This window comes from Chiloscyllium plagiosum, unplaced genomic scaffold (assembly GCF_037043375.1).
Source record: "Chiloscyllium plagiosum isolate Xiang-an unplaced genomic scaffold, Cpla_swu_hap1 HiC_scaffold_32, whole genome shotgun sequence".
Taxonomy (NCBI): Eukaryota; Metazoa; Chordata; class Chondrichthyes; order Orectolobiformes; family Hemiscylliidae; genus Chiloscyllium; species Chiloscyllium plagiosum.
This window is the reverse complement of record NW_028270170.1, coordinates 2150722-2167292: the sequence shown is the minus strand read 5'-3', so window position 1 is coordinate 2167292 and position 16571 is coordinate 2150722. Positions and strand designations below refer to the sequence as shown.

General features: G+C 48.0%; 1 protein-coding gene across 1 annotated transcript in view; it reads right to left on the bottom strand.

Moving 5' to 3' along the window:
• LOC122539620 (insulin-like growth factor-binding protein 4) overlaps window positions 1-15591 on the bottom strand; it is a 49685-nt gene extending 34094 nt beyond the window's left edge. The window contains exon 1 of the mRNA XM_087977703.1: window positions 15169-15591. Within this exon, the coding sequence (XP_087833829.1) occupies window positions 15169-15538 (370 nt within the window). The 5' untranslated portion in view covers window positions 15539-15591. The remainder of the gene's footprint in view (window positions 1-15168) is intronic.
• Window positions 15592-16571: the final 980 nt, after the last annotated feature.

Sequence of the window (16571 nt, the reverse complement as noted above, 5' to 3'; positions counted from 1 at the left end):
ATCTTCCTTCCTAACAAGTATCTCCTCTAGCTTAGCAGTCCGTTTCACACTCTCCTCTTCAACAATACGGTCCCTCTCAAATTGAGAAATGTCTATATCTGTTTGAGTTTAAATTTAACCTTTGGAAAAAGGGGGTTGTTTTAGGTTTCTGGGTCCATACATCAAAATATCTTACAGAGACATGCTCATGATGTCATCACTGCATCACAGCACGTGACTCAACGATATAAAGATCTTATACTCCATCATCTGAAGCAAGAAACTGTGTTGTATTTCTAGTGGGAAGAATCCACTGGGAATCAAACCCCACTAACTCATCACAAACGTATAAAGAACCAATTGAATCTCTTGGATGGATAATTTGGACAAAGAGAAAAGAACATTACAGCACAGGAACAGGCCCTTCGGCCCTCCAGGCCCGCGCTGACACATTTCGCCCGTCCGTACTAAAACTGTCTTCACTTACAGGATCTGTATCCCTCTATTCCCTTTCCTATTCCTGTATTTGTCCAGGTGCTGCTTGAATGCTGCTGTTGTGTCTGCTTCCACCACCTCCTCTGGCAGCGCGTTCCAGGCACTCACCACCCTTTGTGTGAAAACCTTAAGGGTTCGCACATCTCTTTTAAACTCCGCCCCCGCACCTCCAACACCTCGAACATGTGTCCCACCCCCCTAAGGAAAAAGCCTCATATTTCCCACTCTATCACGCCATTCACAATCTTATAAACTTCAATCAGGTCGCCCCCACAACCTCCTGCATTCCAGTGAAAGCAAAGCCAGTCTACCCAACCTTTCTTCATAACTAAAATCTCCCAGACCAGGCAACATTCTGGTAAACCCTTTCTGTATCCTCTCCAAAGCATCCACATCCTTCTGGTATGTGGTGACCAGAACTGTACACAATATTCCAAGTGTGGCCTAACTGAAGTTCTATAAAGCTGCAGCATAACGTGTGTATCCTTATACTCAATGCCCCTTCCAATGAAGGCAAGCATACCATTTTTTACTACTTTATCCATCTGCACTGCCACCTTCAATGATCTGTAGACCTGCTCACCCAGATCCCTCTGCAACTGAGGTTTTAGTGAAGAAAAAGAAGGCAGCCGACGTCAGGTACAGACAGCAGAGATCCAGTGAATCCCGAGAAGAGTATAAAGGCAGTAGGAGTGTACTTAAGAGAGAAGTCAGGAGGGCAAAAAGGGGACACAAGATAGCTTTGGCAAATAGGGTTAAGGAGAATCCAAAGGGTTTTTATAAATACATTAAGGACAAAAGGGTAACTAGGGAGAGAATAGGACCCCTCAAAGATCAGCAGGAGTCACAGGAGATGGGGGAGATATCAAATGAGTATTTTGCATCAGTATTTACTGTAGAAACGAGCATATAAGATAGAGAATGAAGGAAAGTAGATGGTGACATCTTGAAAAATGTCCATATTACAAAGATGGACGTGCTGGATGTCTTGAAATGCATAAAATTGGATAAATCCCCAGGACCTGATCAGGTGTACCCTAGAACTCTGTGGGAAGCTAGGGAAGTATTGCTGGGCCTCTTGCTGAGATATTTGTATCATCGATAGTCACAGGTGATGTGCCGGAAGACTGGAGGTTGGCTAACATGGTGCCACTGTTTAAGAAGGGTGGTAAAGACAAGCCAGGGAACTATAGACCAGTGAGCCTGACGTCGATGGTGGGCAATTTATTGGAGGAAATGCCTGAGTGACCCCTTTGTGCATGGGAAATCATGTCTCATGAACTTGATTGAGTTTTTTGAAGACGTAACAAAGAGGAGTGATGAGGGCAGAGGAGTCGATGTGATCTATATGGACTTCAGTAAGGCATTCGACAAGGTTCTCCATGGGAGACTGGTTAGCAAGGTTAGAGCTCATGGAATACAGGGGGGACTAGCCATTTGGATACAGAACTGGCTCAAAGGTAGAAGACAGAAGGTGGTGCTGAAGGGTTGTTTTTTAGACTGGAGGTCCGTGACCAGTGGAGTGCCACAAGGATTGGTGCTGGGTCCTCTACTTTTCATTTGTTTATATAAATGATTTGGATATGAACATAAGAGGTACAGTTAGTAAGTTTACAGATGACACCAAAATTGGAGGTGTAGTGGACAGCGAAGAGGGTTACCTCAGAGTACAACAGGATCTTGATCAGACAAGCCAATGGGCTGAGGAGAGGCAGATGGAATTTAATTTAGATAAATGTGAGGTGCTGCATTTTGGGAAAGCAAATCAGAGCAGGACTTATACACTTAATGGTAAGGTCCTAGGGAGTGTTGCTGAACAAAGAGACCTTGGAGTGCAGGTTCATAGTTCCTTGAAAGTGGAGTTGCAGGTAGATAGGATAGTGAAGAAGACGTTTGGTATGCTTTCCTTTATTGGTCAGAGTATTGAGTACAGGAGTTGGGAGGTCATGTTGTGGCTGTACAGGACATTGGTTAGGCCACTTTTGCCTAAACTTCCATTATTCACAATTCTAAACAAAAAAAAAATCATAGGATGTGGGTGCTGCTGGTTAGGCCAGGAGCAGAAGGGCAATGAAATGAACAATACGACTGGAGACTGAACTCAGAGTCATACCCTGCCTCACCCGGTCTGCAGTCCAACTGGTTGCTTTTTTATTATTCAGTCGTGAGATACGGGCATCACTGGCTGGTGCAGCATTTATTGCCCATCCCTAGTTGCCCCCTTGAGAAAGTGGGGGTGAGCTGCCTTCTTGAACTGCTGCAGTCCATGTGCTGTAGGTTGACCCACAATGTCATTAGAATTGGACTTACAAAGTTTTGACCCAGTGACAGTGAATGTGATGATACACTTCCAAGTCAAAATGGTGAGGGGCTTGGAGGGAAATTGCAGGGGGTGGTGTTCCATGTATCTACTGCCCTTGTCCTTCTAGGTGGAAGTGGTCATGGTTTTGGAAGGTGTTGTCTGAGGAGTTTTGATGGGTTTCTGCAGTGCATCTCGTAAACGGTACACATTGTTGCTACTGAGCGTCAATGGTGGAGGAAGTGGGTGTTGGTGAATATGGCACCAGTCAAGGTCTTGAATATTTTTTGAGAAATTTGGGATAGAAGGGGCACCGAGTGGCCTGCATGTTGGACAAACATGGGAGTTCCTCAGGCTCCCAACTCTCTCCATCACCAGGGGCTTCCTCCCCTGATCAGAAATCAATTACAGTGATTGGTTGTATCGCCATCCTCACTCAATCATACAACCATCCAATGGGAGAAGAAAAGCTGCTTGGTCCTCAGTCTTCACCCAGGTCTGATGGATCTTTCCAGAATCTCCATGAGACCAGACTATTATTCTCCCCCTTCGTTATTACAGTCCATGTAATTAATCAGTACAAAGATCACTCTGTATCTAAGCCCGTGCTATACCTATCATGGGGAGTGCTAGGGACAATATAGAACAACTTTATTTTCTGTTGAAAAGAGTAAAGGCAGCTATACTCTGTATCTAAACCCACCATGTACTAGTCCTTGGAGTATTTGAAGGGGGACACAGGAAAACGGACAAGAGAACAAACACAGTCCCATTTCCTCACAAAGGGAGACCTGCAGGATGTGTGTCTGCATCGAGGGTCCCATTAATATACAGGAATGCCCCACTTCTGGGAGAGCTGATTATTGCTGAGTTTTGGGAGGAAGCATGTTCCATTGTTCATTACCAGGATCCACTGTGACCTTCAGCAGCTCAAACAGAATTGGAAATATAAAACAAAATGGGAACCAGATGTGGAAATGTTATTGGAAACTGAGAGCTCATTAGGCAATCTCGTACTTAACCCCTGAGATTCTGTAGTTTCTTTTAGATCCTGTTCGTATCCATTCTCTTCTTGTTAAAATGCTATCTTTGCCCCAACTGATAACCACACTAAACACTGGAGAAGCTGTTTAAAAACAGAGAGACTGAGAGAGGATGATTGAAACAGACAGGTTCTGACTATCAGAAAGGATAAAATGGGTTGAAACACTTATCTCTGGAAGAGAAAAGACTCAGGGGTGACCTGTTAAAAGATCCTTAAAATTGTGAAAGGCTTTTGATGCAGTTATCTATTCAGATGATATTTCAGGTTTGGCAACTCCAGAATGAGGGGACCGTAGGTACAAGCCAGTCATTAATAAAGTCAGAAATTCTGGAGAATGGCTTGGTCCATGGATTGGGAGTAATCCCACAGGGTTTCACCAAGTTGTTGGGAGTATTAGAGATCAGATGGAGCCCATCACTTCTGCACCAGCTCGCCCATTAGCTTCTCACCTGGTACCATTCTCTTATAAACTCTATCCCTGCACATTATTCCTGTTCAAATTGTTAGCTGATTTGCCCAAGTGTTGCAGTTTAACCTGTTTCCTCTACCCTTTGCAGGCAGCCTAGTCCCCGAGCTACTTCTTACTTTAAAAGGTGTTCCTCTTCTCACTGTTGATTGACCTGTACCCTTTACACTTTCCACCCTCACACAAATGGAAACATTTTCTTCCTTTTCACCCTCCCCTGACTTCTAATGGCTCAGAATACTCCAATCAGATCTCCACCCAGTGTTCAATCACAGAAACATTGTCCTTCGCCATCTGATGTGAACCGCGTTCAGCCCCACACCTGTCACCTTGGTTCAACACTGCACCAGCAGCAGGTAAAGCCTGGAAGAGGCAGCATAAGAAAGAAAGACTGCGTTCAAGTCAACTTCCTGTTTTCCCAGTGTTCAACATCCTCAGATTCCTGGGAAAAAGCTGGTTCATGACAGAGACACAGATTTACTGACAGGGTGAGTGAGAAAAGGAGAATACTCAGGTCGAGCAGCAGAGAGTAATTGGGCTGAAGGGCCAGTTTCTGGAACAATGATTTGATACAACGATCAACAGTAAAACAATGGCCTGGCAGACAAAGTCATAGAATGGAAAAATGGTAATTTGATGAGGAAGATTGTGAAAACGTCAGCAACTGAAGGGTGCGCCTGGTTTTGAATTGATCTTCCCAACAGGAGAGAGCACGGAGTGTTCATTGAACCATCAAAACACTGGATAAACATATCACAGTGAGGAGGCTTGGCTCAGAGCTCAGCTATCCTCAGATTCTATTGCCTTTCCTGGCATCTCAGCTCTGCATTCTCTCCGACTGCAGCTGGCTGCTGGCTCTGTTCCTCTTGCTTCAGTGTCGGGAGCTCAGGCTCCACACACACACTCCCTTCGCCTGCTATTGTCGCTCTGTCCAACTGAACTTGCTTTTCTGGCTTCAGATTGCAATCGTGCCACACGTCCTGACATTGTTTCACATTAACTATCCTTTATAATCCTTTCTCCGATTATAAATAGATGGCTTTGAAAACATGATAAATCATCTCCTGAATCTTTCTCTGAAATTACAGTCTATCTCCTGGTGATGAAATGCTGGTTTAAGTCAAAGATTGGTTATCACCAACAAATCACCAGCTGGTTCCCAGTTTGTTGCATTCACTCACCAAGTTGTGTTAAAATGGTATAACCTCCGCATTTGTCAGGATTCCAGGTCCCAGGAATGTGTAATAGTGCACATTATTTTGACCTCATACAAGACTTCCCATATCGCTTATTCACTTGGGGCATATGGGTGTCACTAGCTGACCCCAGCATTTATTGCCCCTTGAGAAGGTGGGGGTGAGCTGCTCTCTTGAACCGCTGCCGTCCATGTGCTGTAGGTTGACCCACAATACCCTTAGGGAGGGAATTCCAGGATTTTGACCCAGCGACAGTGAAGGAACGGTGAGTGGAGTGAGTGAAATTTTAAAGGTGACCATATGAGTTGCTGTTGGATGGAGACAGGAAATTCCCAGCGTAAGACAGGTCTTGGCATTAGCTGGTCATGTTGCCACATGACAGACAGCAATCTGGGAGCCCTCAGTGAGCTCCTGGCATTGTTTCAGATCAGGAGAACTGCTCAGTTTTAAATAATTAAGGGCTAATTATGCTTTTAAATATTTTGATTGGGCTTTCTGCATCATCAAAGCCCATCTTGGAGGAAAATCTCAGAGACATAACTCCACCTAACTTTTCACAATCCACTCCCGCCCCACCCAATTCTCCCTCCCACACACCCACCCACACCTAAACAAACACCCCGCCCCACCCACACATCCACACCCATCCACACACCCCACCCACACCTAAACACACACCCACCCTCTCCTCACCCATCCACACACCAACATTGTCAGTGCAGTCTCAATCAACGGGTGGGAATCAGATAGCTTCCCAGTCAGATCTGGAGTCAGGCAGGGCTGCCCTCTCTCTCCTGCCTTGTTTGTGTGCTGCATAGAGCCATTTGCCAAGTCCATTAGGCAGGATGCGAGCCCGAGAAGGGTGACTATTCCTGGCAGCGGGGGTCTGCAGGTTAAGGCCTCCCTGTACATGGATGACGTTGCCATTTTCTGCTCAGATCCGCTGTCCGTGCGCAGACTCATGTGCATATGTGACCAGTTCGAACGGGCCTCGGGGGCCAAGGTAAACCAAGGCAAGAGCGAGACCATGCTCTTTGGGAACTGGGCCGACCAATCCTCGATCCCCTTCACCGTCAGGTCCGACCACCTGAAGGTGCTGGGTATTTGGTCCAGAGAGGCTGGGGCGTGCACCAAGTTTTGGGAGGAGCGTATCAGCAAAGTGAAGCAGAAACTGGGCAGATGGAAGCTACGGTCGCTCTCCATCGCGGGAAAAAACCTGGTCATCAGGTGTGAGGCACTGTCATTGCTGTTATACGTGGCACAGGTCTGGCCTATTCCCAGAACCTGTGCCGCTGCAGTCACCCGGGCCGTCTTCCAATTTATATGGAGGTCAAAGATGGACCGGGTCCGAAGGGACTCACTGTACAAAGATCTGGGCAACGGGGGAAAAAATACACCCAATGCCACCCTCACCCTGATGGCCACCTTTGTGTGTGGCTGCATCAAGCTGTGCGTGGATCCCCGGTACGCAAACACCAAGTGTCACTACGTACTGAGGTTCTACCTGTCCCCGGTGTTGCGAAGGATGGGCCTGGCCTCGCTGCTGCGGAACGCTCCGAGTAGTTGGACCGTTCCATATCACCTGTCCTTCGTGGAGAAGTTTATGAAGAAAAACACCTTTGACCACAAGTCCATCAGGAAGTGGTCAGCACGTAGTGTCCTTGAGACCCTTTGGGAAAAGGAGAGGGCGGACCCTATCGAGCGGTTCCCTGAGCAGACTGTCAAAGCCATTTGGCAGAATGCCTCATCACCAGAACTTTCCAACAAGCACCAAGACATGGCTTGGCTGGTGGTGAGAAGGGCTCTGCCTGTGAGATCCTTTATGCATGCCCGGACTCTCAGCCACACCACATGCTGCCCTCGAAGCGGCTGCGGGGGGGACGAGACTGTCACACACCTCCTTCTGGAATGTGCCTATCCAGAGGAAGTCTGGAGAGGAATGCAGTGGTGTTTGTCGAGGTTCGTCCCGAGCAGTGCCGTGACGCGGGACTCCGTGCTCTACGGCCTGTTCCCTGGGATGCACACCGAGACGAAAATCAACTGTGCCTGGAGGATCATCAACTCGGTGAAGGACGCTCTCTGGGTGGTCCGAAACCTGCTGATCTTCCAGCTGAAGGAGTTGACCCCGACTGAGTGCTGCAGACTGGCACATTCCAAGGTCCAGGACTACGTGTTGAGGGACGCGCTGAAGCCTGGGGCAGCTGCCGCCAAGGCGCGGTGGGGAAAGACCACCGTGTAACATCTGCCTGCCTAAAGAAGAACAGGGGGCCCATGCAGTCATTTGGGCTCCGCTGGTGCCTCAGCAGAAGAGCTGGATAGTAAGTGTACAGACTTGTATATATGAAAAATAAATTTCGATGTATGTAAAGCAATGTAATGTGTGCCCAAGAATGGCATGACCAATTGTATAGAGAGCAAAATAATTTTATGAATAAAGTATATTTTTGAAATTAAAAAAAATCCACACAGCTAAACATACACCCTTCCCCCACACCCACCCCCACCCATACACCCACACCATCCCCCCTTCCACACACACCCTTCCCCAACCCACCCATACCCACTCTACACACACACACACACACACACACAATTCAGGGTCAGAAGGATCTCACCCTGAGCCTATGTGTCTGTCTGTTTGATCCAGGTCTTGGTAATCTCACGCCCTTCAGTAAAATGATGGTAAAACCAGAAACGTAGAGAGAGCTGGTTAAATACTCACTTGTTGGAGATGCTCATTGTCTAAGTTTACATTAGACTTTTGTTCCATTTTCAGTCAGAGTTTAATGCAAACTCAGTTGTAGTGACTTAATGACCAGGGCAGACTCACTGATGGCATTTTTAAAGCAGTGTCAATTCAGGGGATGGAATCAAGGTCTAGATTTTGATGATGGAATTAGGCTGTGTTAAAGTTAACAGGGTCACAAATGATGGATGCAAAGTCAAATTAACACATGTTGATGCTCCTCAGCATCTTGTGATCAATCAGATCCATGCTGAACAGCACAGGAGGTCAGACAAGCTGAATGCTCTGTCCCTCAGTTTGTGTCGTTTCATCGTCAACTGATTTCAAGAGGTCCTGGATCTGGATCTTGTCACCTGAATCGACAGCTGCCAGATTGTAATCAACAACCTGGTTCCTCAAACTTCCCCAGAACACAACACGACAAAAACCGAGGGGGAGCGCGAGGGCCACACAGGGAGACCGAGGGGGAGACCGAGGCAGCTGTTCTGTGTGGACCCTCTGTCAGTGCACTGACTCATATGCCTCAGTGACCAGTTCAAATTGGCTTCAGGAGCCAAGGTAATTGAAGGCAAGATCAAGGCCCTATTCATTGGGAACTGGGCCACTTGATCCTTTATGCCCTTCACCATTAGGATAGGTGCTAGGAATATGGTTTGGAAAGGCTGGGGAGTGTGTTAAATGTGGAAGGACTGGCTGTTGTCCAACAAAGACAGTGTTTGGAGGCACCACTCACTCCTATTCTAGCGACAGTCCTGGTCAGGGGTGAGGACCTCTCAGTGTTCCTGCACATGGGGAAGGATCTGACCCATTCCTCAGTCCTGCAAGGGGCAAATCACCTGAACCATTGTATACCATCTCAGGGATTGGGGGTGGTGGGGGGTGTGCTTGTTGAAGATGGCCTGTCTTCATGGGGACATGATGGACAGCCCTTTCAATCAAGGAGAATTAAGTAGTACCTGACATCACCCTCACCCTGTGTGTGCATAGTTGCATTAAACAGTGTCTAGACCCTCAGTACACAAACACAGTGTCACTCCCTGCTGAGTGTCCAGGTGGGAAACGATGATGGGTCTGCAGGTTCTGAGGATATGCTCCAGTTGTTGGACTGGACAGTATCACCAGTCCCACACAGAGATGTTTCTGCAGGAAATCCCCTTTGAGCATAGGTCCATCAGGAAGTGGTCAGCATGTAGTGACCGAGATCCTTAGGGGGTGGGGGGTTGGTGTCGGGTGTCCTGTCGCACGGTTCCCTGAGCAGACTGTCAAAGTCAATTAGCAGAATGCCTCATCACCAGAACATTCCAACAAGCGCCAAGACGGAACTTGGCTGGTCCTGAGAAGGGCACTACCCGTCAGATTCGTTCTATATGCCCAGAGTCTCAGCCTCCACATCCTGCCCTGGAGGGGACTGTGATGGAGAAGAGACAATTATCCACTTCCTTGTGGAATGTGCTTTTGTAATGAAGCTCCAAAATATGATGCAGTGGGTTTTGTCAAAGTTCATTCCGAGCAATTCCATGACATAGGACTCTGTGCTCCAAAGGCTGTTCCCTGGGAAACACAGAGACCACCAGTGACCGTGCCTGGAGAGCCATCGACTCAGTGAAAGATGTCCCTCGGTCTGCCTGAAACGTGTTGGTCTTGTTGTGTAGACAGTTGTCCTCACCCGAGTGTTACAGACTGGCACCTTCCAAAGGTCCAGGATTACCCGCTGAGGAACTCTCTAAAGCTTGAGGCATCTGCTTCAGAGGGGCAGTGGGGAAAGGTCACTGTCTGAGGCCCATCAGCCAGAGTACAGAGAGGCTGAGACTGTGCAAAACCCAGTAAGGAACGTATGATGCAAATCAAAATTATTAAAAACGTATGAAGGCACAGAATGGAATGCAGCAAATACGCAAATGTTTATTGCACGGTTCGTCATTTTTCATTTGAAATGTTTTGTCCTGGTCTGTATCCTGACATGAAGTGTGCTTATTGTAAACATTAAAACTTACAACCTTATTAAGTGGAACATGCTGCCTGGAGATAAGTTGAAACTTATTGCAAATTCTGTAATATACAAGTTGAAATATTTTGTGACATAGTGCATTTTTGGGTGAACTCACTTCAAAAATGGAACACAGTGACACGGGCTTTCACAGCATACACCCAATAAAACACTGATGGTTATTTGTGCTACCACACAGTCAGCTTCCAGTCCCACTGATAGCATCCCCTCCCTGAATCGTGCATCACCTTGTATTCCCAAATCTCTGAGCATTGTTCTAACAGCATCAGCAATGCTGTGCAGGTTTACACAAGTGTCCAAGTGTCAAATATTTAACAGAATCCAGGTTCCCAAACTGGAATCCAGTCTGAGGCTACATCTGTGGAATAACAGTGACTTTCAACTCTGAACCCAAAAAATATCAAACTCCAGATGTCATGATTTTCGATGTTACTTCAAACACTTGGCCTTGTCAGGGAGCTGTTGGAAAATAACTTTTATTTTGAGAAAGGGCCATGACCCTGAATTCGAACAAAGCCTCAAAAATGGAACAACCATCAAAAGATCAACTTCAGAATTTTACTTTCCTCAAAGTTTACAAAATTAAAATCACACTGGGAAGGCAGCTCAGTGTAAATTAATCATTCTCACTCAATGCATCCTGTGTTTATAAAGCTGAAACAATTATTAACTTCTTCAACCAGCTTTCTACCCAACTCTCTGCAATGTCTTGTCAGGCCTGAAGAATAGAAGAAATAGTTTCGTCTTGCTTGAAACAAAGACAACTTTGTAAGGAATATGGACAGCCAGCAGGGAGACAGGCTCACACAGCAGGTTGAGGGGTGGGGGAACGCGGGGAAGCAGTGACAAGGCAAGGCAGCCAGCAGTAACTGCCTGACTTAATATTTCTCTGGGTCACCCTGTGCCAACATAACTACATCACATTCAGGGAGTGTATGCCTGATATTGTAGATTAAAATAGGAAATATATTGAAATGCAACACAAAAACAATAAAACAATAACCCTTTTATCATCTTGTAAACAGCGTGCAGAGATTCAGCACATGATGTTGAGACTAATGCTCAGGTTTTGACTAAAGCAGTTAAGGTGACCCTTTCTGTCTGAGGAAGTTACTGAGTGTGACTACACCCAATGGAACTCTCTCTTACACAATGACAAACACACAAAGGCAGTGAGAGACCCTCCTACTCACAACCACTCCCCCCAACACCAGAGAGGACCATGTGCCAGCCCATCTGTTCACCAGGTTCCAATCTGTCCCCACTACCCACCTCCATGTCACAGCATCATAACGTCTTCAACTTGCAATGTTACAGCTAGGTCTCCATCCTACAGCCCCTTTGCAAACCTCTGTCCCAGTGAACTTCACAATGAAGTGTTTGTGAATTGTATTCCACTGGATGTTGTGTTTCCTGCTGTATAATGTACACACTGAGATCACCCAAACCGCATGGTGCTGAGGGTCAGAACATTTTCCAGCTTTGCTGAACACCTCGTTTTCATTTGCCTATTGGCTTCATGTTTTAATAATGCAGCTGACTCTCAGCCTGCCCCCTATACCCACGACCTCCACTAAACTCCAGCAGAAACTCAAGGGACAGCAGGGTGTGGTGGAAAGGGTCACTGTGTTGTAAGCTCACTTCACGATCAAATCCAATGCTGAGATTGTGAACATTACGGTTCAGCCTGAAACCCCGACCAGGGAAGTGGTTAGGGCAGTCACTCATCTTTTCAAAAGCAATTGGAGATGGGCAGGAAATGCTGGTCTTGGAGGAGACGTTGTTGATGTTGGCAAGGGATAGCATTCAGAGGAGCAATAGGACGTGCCAAGGATTGATCCTTAGAGAATGCAGAAGGAATAGTGTGAGAGCAGCAAGAGAAGCCAATGCCAGGGATTCTCTGACTATAATTAGACAGAACGAAAAGGAACAAGGCGTTAGCAGCTGAACCCTGCAACGCAGAGAGACATTGGAAAAGGACAATGTGGTTACAGTGCGACAGAGAGCAGACAGATCAAGAAGGTGAGAAAGTTTCCCCTCGTCACAGTCACAAAGAAGGTGATCAGTGACTCTGACAACATCGGATTGGTAACACAGCAGGAGAAACACTCGATTGCAAAGTTTCAAACAGAGTTCCAGAAAATACTTTGGGCAGCAGCAAGACATTCAAAAACAAATTTGAGTCAAACAATTCAATATCAGAGACAGAGAGAGAGAGAGAGAGAGAGACACATGTTGGAGATTGAGAGTGAAGTTAGAGACAGAAGAGAGGAAGATCAGGGAGAGAGAGATAGAGGGAAATATCAGAGAGAGATGGATAGATAAATAGTAGAGCTTGGAGATAGAGGAGGAGATCCAACAGTCTGCAAGGAGGAAGACGTCACTATGATTTCTTTGAGGGGGGAGGCTGCTGACAGCAATATTGAAGTGCAGCAGAACAACAGCCCAAGGAGAGGAATGAGAAGCCACATGAAAAGGTGGAGGCCAGGAAGAGATGTGGAATGTTTAGCATCTTGATGAAGTCTCCTTTCAGAGAATGGACAGCAAGCTGGAGGGAGGCAACTACTTTACAGGCTTGAAACTTTTGTGGCATTTTATAGCATCCTGCAAGCAGTCAACAGTCACACAGTGAAAGAGGCTGCATTGAAAAAGAGAATTCAAACATGCAGACTGAAATGACCACAACCAAAAGGCTTATAGCTCTGTGCATGAGTGGTCAGTCAGGATTAGTGTGCGCTGACCAAGTCTCCACTTATTTCCTTCAAAATACAAAGTTGAGGGAATATGAAAATATTTCTCTAAAACATCATGACCCATTACCAACCCTGTCCAGATTGTTACTAACACAATACAACCAATTAGTGACCTGTAAGATTGTTACTAATACAGCATTACCCCATTACTAACCCTGCCTAAATTATTACTAATACAGTACAAACTATTACTGACCCTGCCAGATAGTTACTAACACAGCACCGGTTACTAACCATGCCAAACTGTACTAACATGATCCAGCTTGCATTGACAATGCTGAATAATTTTCATATATTTTAGTCATATACCTCTCCATATGAAGACCATGACAAATGATAAGTAAGCATTCTTTCAATAGGACCTAGATTAGTTCCGCTTACACTATGATTGAGAAAAAAAAAGTTTAAAACTTGCAAACAATTAATTTTAAATTGTCAATAACATTCTGGCATTGGTTTGTGTTTTTCTCTGTTATTTGGCATAGCAACAGGGTGTAGCTGGAAGCAAGTTTAACAAGGGCAACAGCCTCACATGTCTGCCCTTGGTGACTGCACTAGGCTAAGCTAATAATTGTAACAAGCACCAACATCAATCACGATCTGGAGGAGCCCATGTTGGACTAGGGTGGACAAAGTTAAAAATCACACAACACCAGGTTATAGTCCAACAGATTTAATTGGAAGCACTAGCTTTTGGAGCACTGGTGGTTGTGGTACCTGATGAAGGAGTGGTGCTCTGAAAGCTAGTGCTTCCAAATAAACCTGTTGGACTATAACCTGGTGTTGTGTGATTTTTAACATCCAGTCAGTGTCAGAATCCCCACAGCGTGATGCACTTTCAGATAGGCTTCACTTCGCTTTCATATATTTTTTAAAGTTTCTTAATCTTCTCAACTCCCCTTCAGGATGGAGGTGTTGCAATTGACATCTACTGGAGATTTTGCTTGAACCGTACCTTTGCAAACACCTCCAAACAATGATCAGTACTCTGTCCTCAGGTATAACAGGATCTGAGCTTACTACTGGGCTCTGCAGTCCCTACCCTGTCACACTGCCTCTGTGGTGAGCTCACTAACTGAGGACTAACATTTGCACCATCAGAGAGACAGATCTGTGAAGTATCAGTGATTCTATTGGGAAGTTTGACAGCTGGCACAGCACATCACCCTGAGTGTAGGTCTTGGAATCTGGAAGAGACATCAGCTCACTCCAGATGATTTCCCCTCCAAATGTAAATTGCTCACATGGGGCAAGCTGGACAACAGGTGTACCTGCTTGGAAAGGGACACTCAGCAATTATGAAATCGAGTTTGTTTGGACGAAGGGAAATTAGATAAATATTTGAAGTGGAAGAAAATATTAACAAGGTTCTGATAAGGGAAACAGAAGATTGGAATCAGAGCTGTGGTGCTGAGGTTCCACCAAAATAAGGGTGCCTTGTCTGCACTAGCATTTCAATGATTAACTCTCTTCACAATTTAAATAAATTGTAAAACTTTCCAAATGGATGAGGTGTGGAGTTAAATATTATGCAAGGAATTTGATTCAGTGAGTTCCATTAATCTCAAAATTGGGACCCTTGGGGCATTCTCCTCATGACAGACACTGCACAACCCCACCCTGATCCACTCTCAAATAGCCAGACTTCACCTACTCCAAAATAAACCCGAAACAGTACACTCACATTTCAGTCAGTCTGCGAAAATCCACATGAAAAATCACTGAAGGCAAACAAGCAAATCTCAAATACCATTCACACTCAAACAAACACCTGCATCAAATTCTTGCAGGTTTCTCTGACCTTTACAGATCCATTAACCCATTTCTCCACCATTCCCCCCACCCCCCCCCTTTAAAATCGCAGACCCCTCCCCAAAGCCCCATGTTCTCCGCAGCCCCCTCTCCCCAATCCTCCATGGAACCCTTCCCTCCCACTCTCTCCTAACTCCCTCCTCCACGCCCACCCCCCTCCAGACCCCCCCCCTCCTCCACCCCCCTCCTGACCCCCCTCCTCCACCCCCCCCTCCAGACCCCCTCTTCCACCACCACCCCCCTCCTGACCCCCCCCTCCACCTGCCCCATCCAGACCCCCGACACTGACCCCCCCCCGTCCCCCCCAGCCGCCTGTTCCCCCCCCCCGTCCCCCCCAGCCGCCTGTCCCCCCCCCCCCGGGGTATGTACCTGTGCGGGGGAGGCTGCCCTGGATTTTCTCGATCTCCGCCGGTTCCATGCACACTCCGTGTCCGTGCAGGAGGGAGTGCAGGGGCCTCTCGCAGCCCCTCCGGGGGAAGCAGCGGAGCCCGGAGCCACAGCGGGGGGTGTAGACCCCACAGCGGCGACCCTTGGCCAGGGCACAGGTCCCACAGCAGCCGCAGCCCGGCTCCCGGACCAGCTCCTGGCAGCCGGCAGGGAGCTGACAGCCGGCCCGCCTCTCCTCGGAGCACGGGGCACAGCGGACAGGCCGCTCCGGGACCGGAGCCTCACACACGGTCACCGTCAGCAGCGCCCAGCCGGCGGCCGCCAGCAGCAGCAGCAGGGGGCCCCGGGCCATGGGCGGGGGGCACCGGGGGCGGGGGGCACCGGGCACCGGGGGCGGGGGGCACCGGGCGGCGGGGGGCACCGGGGGCGGGTCTCCGAGTCAGACCGGGGCCGGGGACCGGGACAGGGACCGGGGGCTGGGGGCTGGGGGGAGCGCGGTGTCCGCGGAGCAGCCGCCGGCTGCAGCTTTATAACCGGCCGGAGACACGCCTCCCGCCCGGGGAGGGACACAGCCTCCCCACCCTGGGGCTGCCTCTCCCCTCCCCTCCCCCCCCGGGGGTGGGGGTGAGTCTCTCCCCACCCTGGGGCTGACTCCTGCCCTGAACCGCTGCCCTCACCCCCACCCACCCCATTCCGGGGGGGGGGGGTGCAGCCTGGGGGCTGCTGTGTTCAGCCCCGGGACCCCCCACCCCCCGGCCCAGGTTTAGGGAACTCGCTCTGCCTTCCCCGCCCCAAAGACAAAACCCGCAGCATTTCCCAAACACCTCCCGGAGGGTATTCCGTCTGGGAACCCACCGGGAGATGGGCGTTGGGAATATCGTTGGGAATATCACCGGGAGATGGGCGTTGGGAATATCGTTGGGAATATCACCGGGAGAAAGTCGGGGCTGCAGATCGGAGTGGGGAGGGTGCGGTGCTGGAAAAGCTCAGCAGGTCAGGCAGCATCCGAGGGGCAGGAGAGTCAATGTTTCGGGCCGGAGCCCTCCATCCGGTAAATCGGGGATTATCCCCGAAACATCCTGCGTCTCGGATGCTGCCTGACCTGCTGAGCTTTTCCAGCAACACACTCTCAAATACCACTGGGAATCCAGTGATTTAAAAAAGGGCTTATTTCCACGTTCTTTATCAACACTTGCTCGATTTGAACATCAAAGTGTCTGATTTGGAGATAAAGTGAGATTCGCTCAATCCCACCTTCTCATGTTTCATCAGAAAGAATTGTGTCAAACCGCTAAAGAAATCCCAGATTTTTTTTTCGTTTCAATAAAGGATCAGAAACTGGAAAAACTGCTAAACTTCTGAGGATTTCTGTTCCTTTTAGTCCC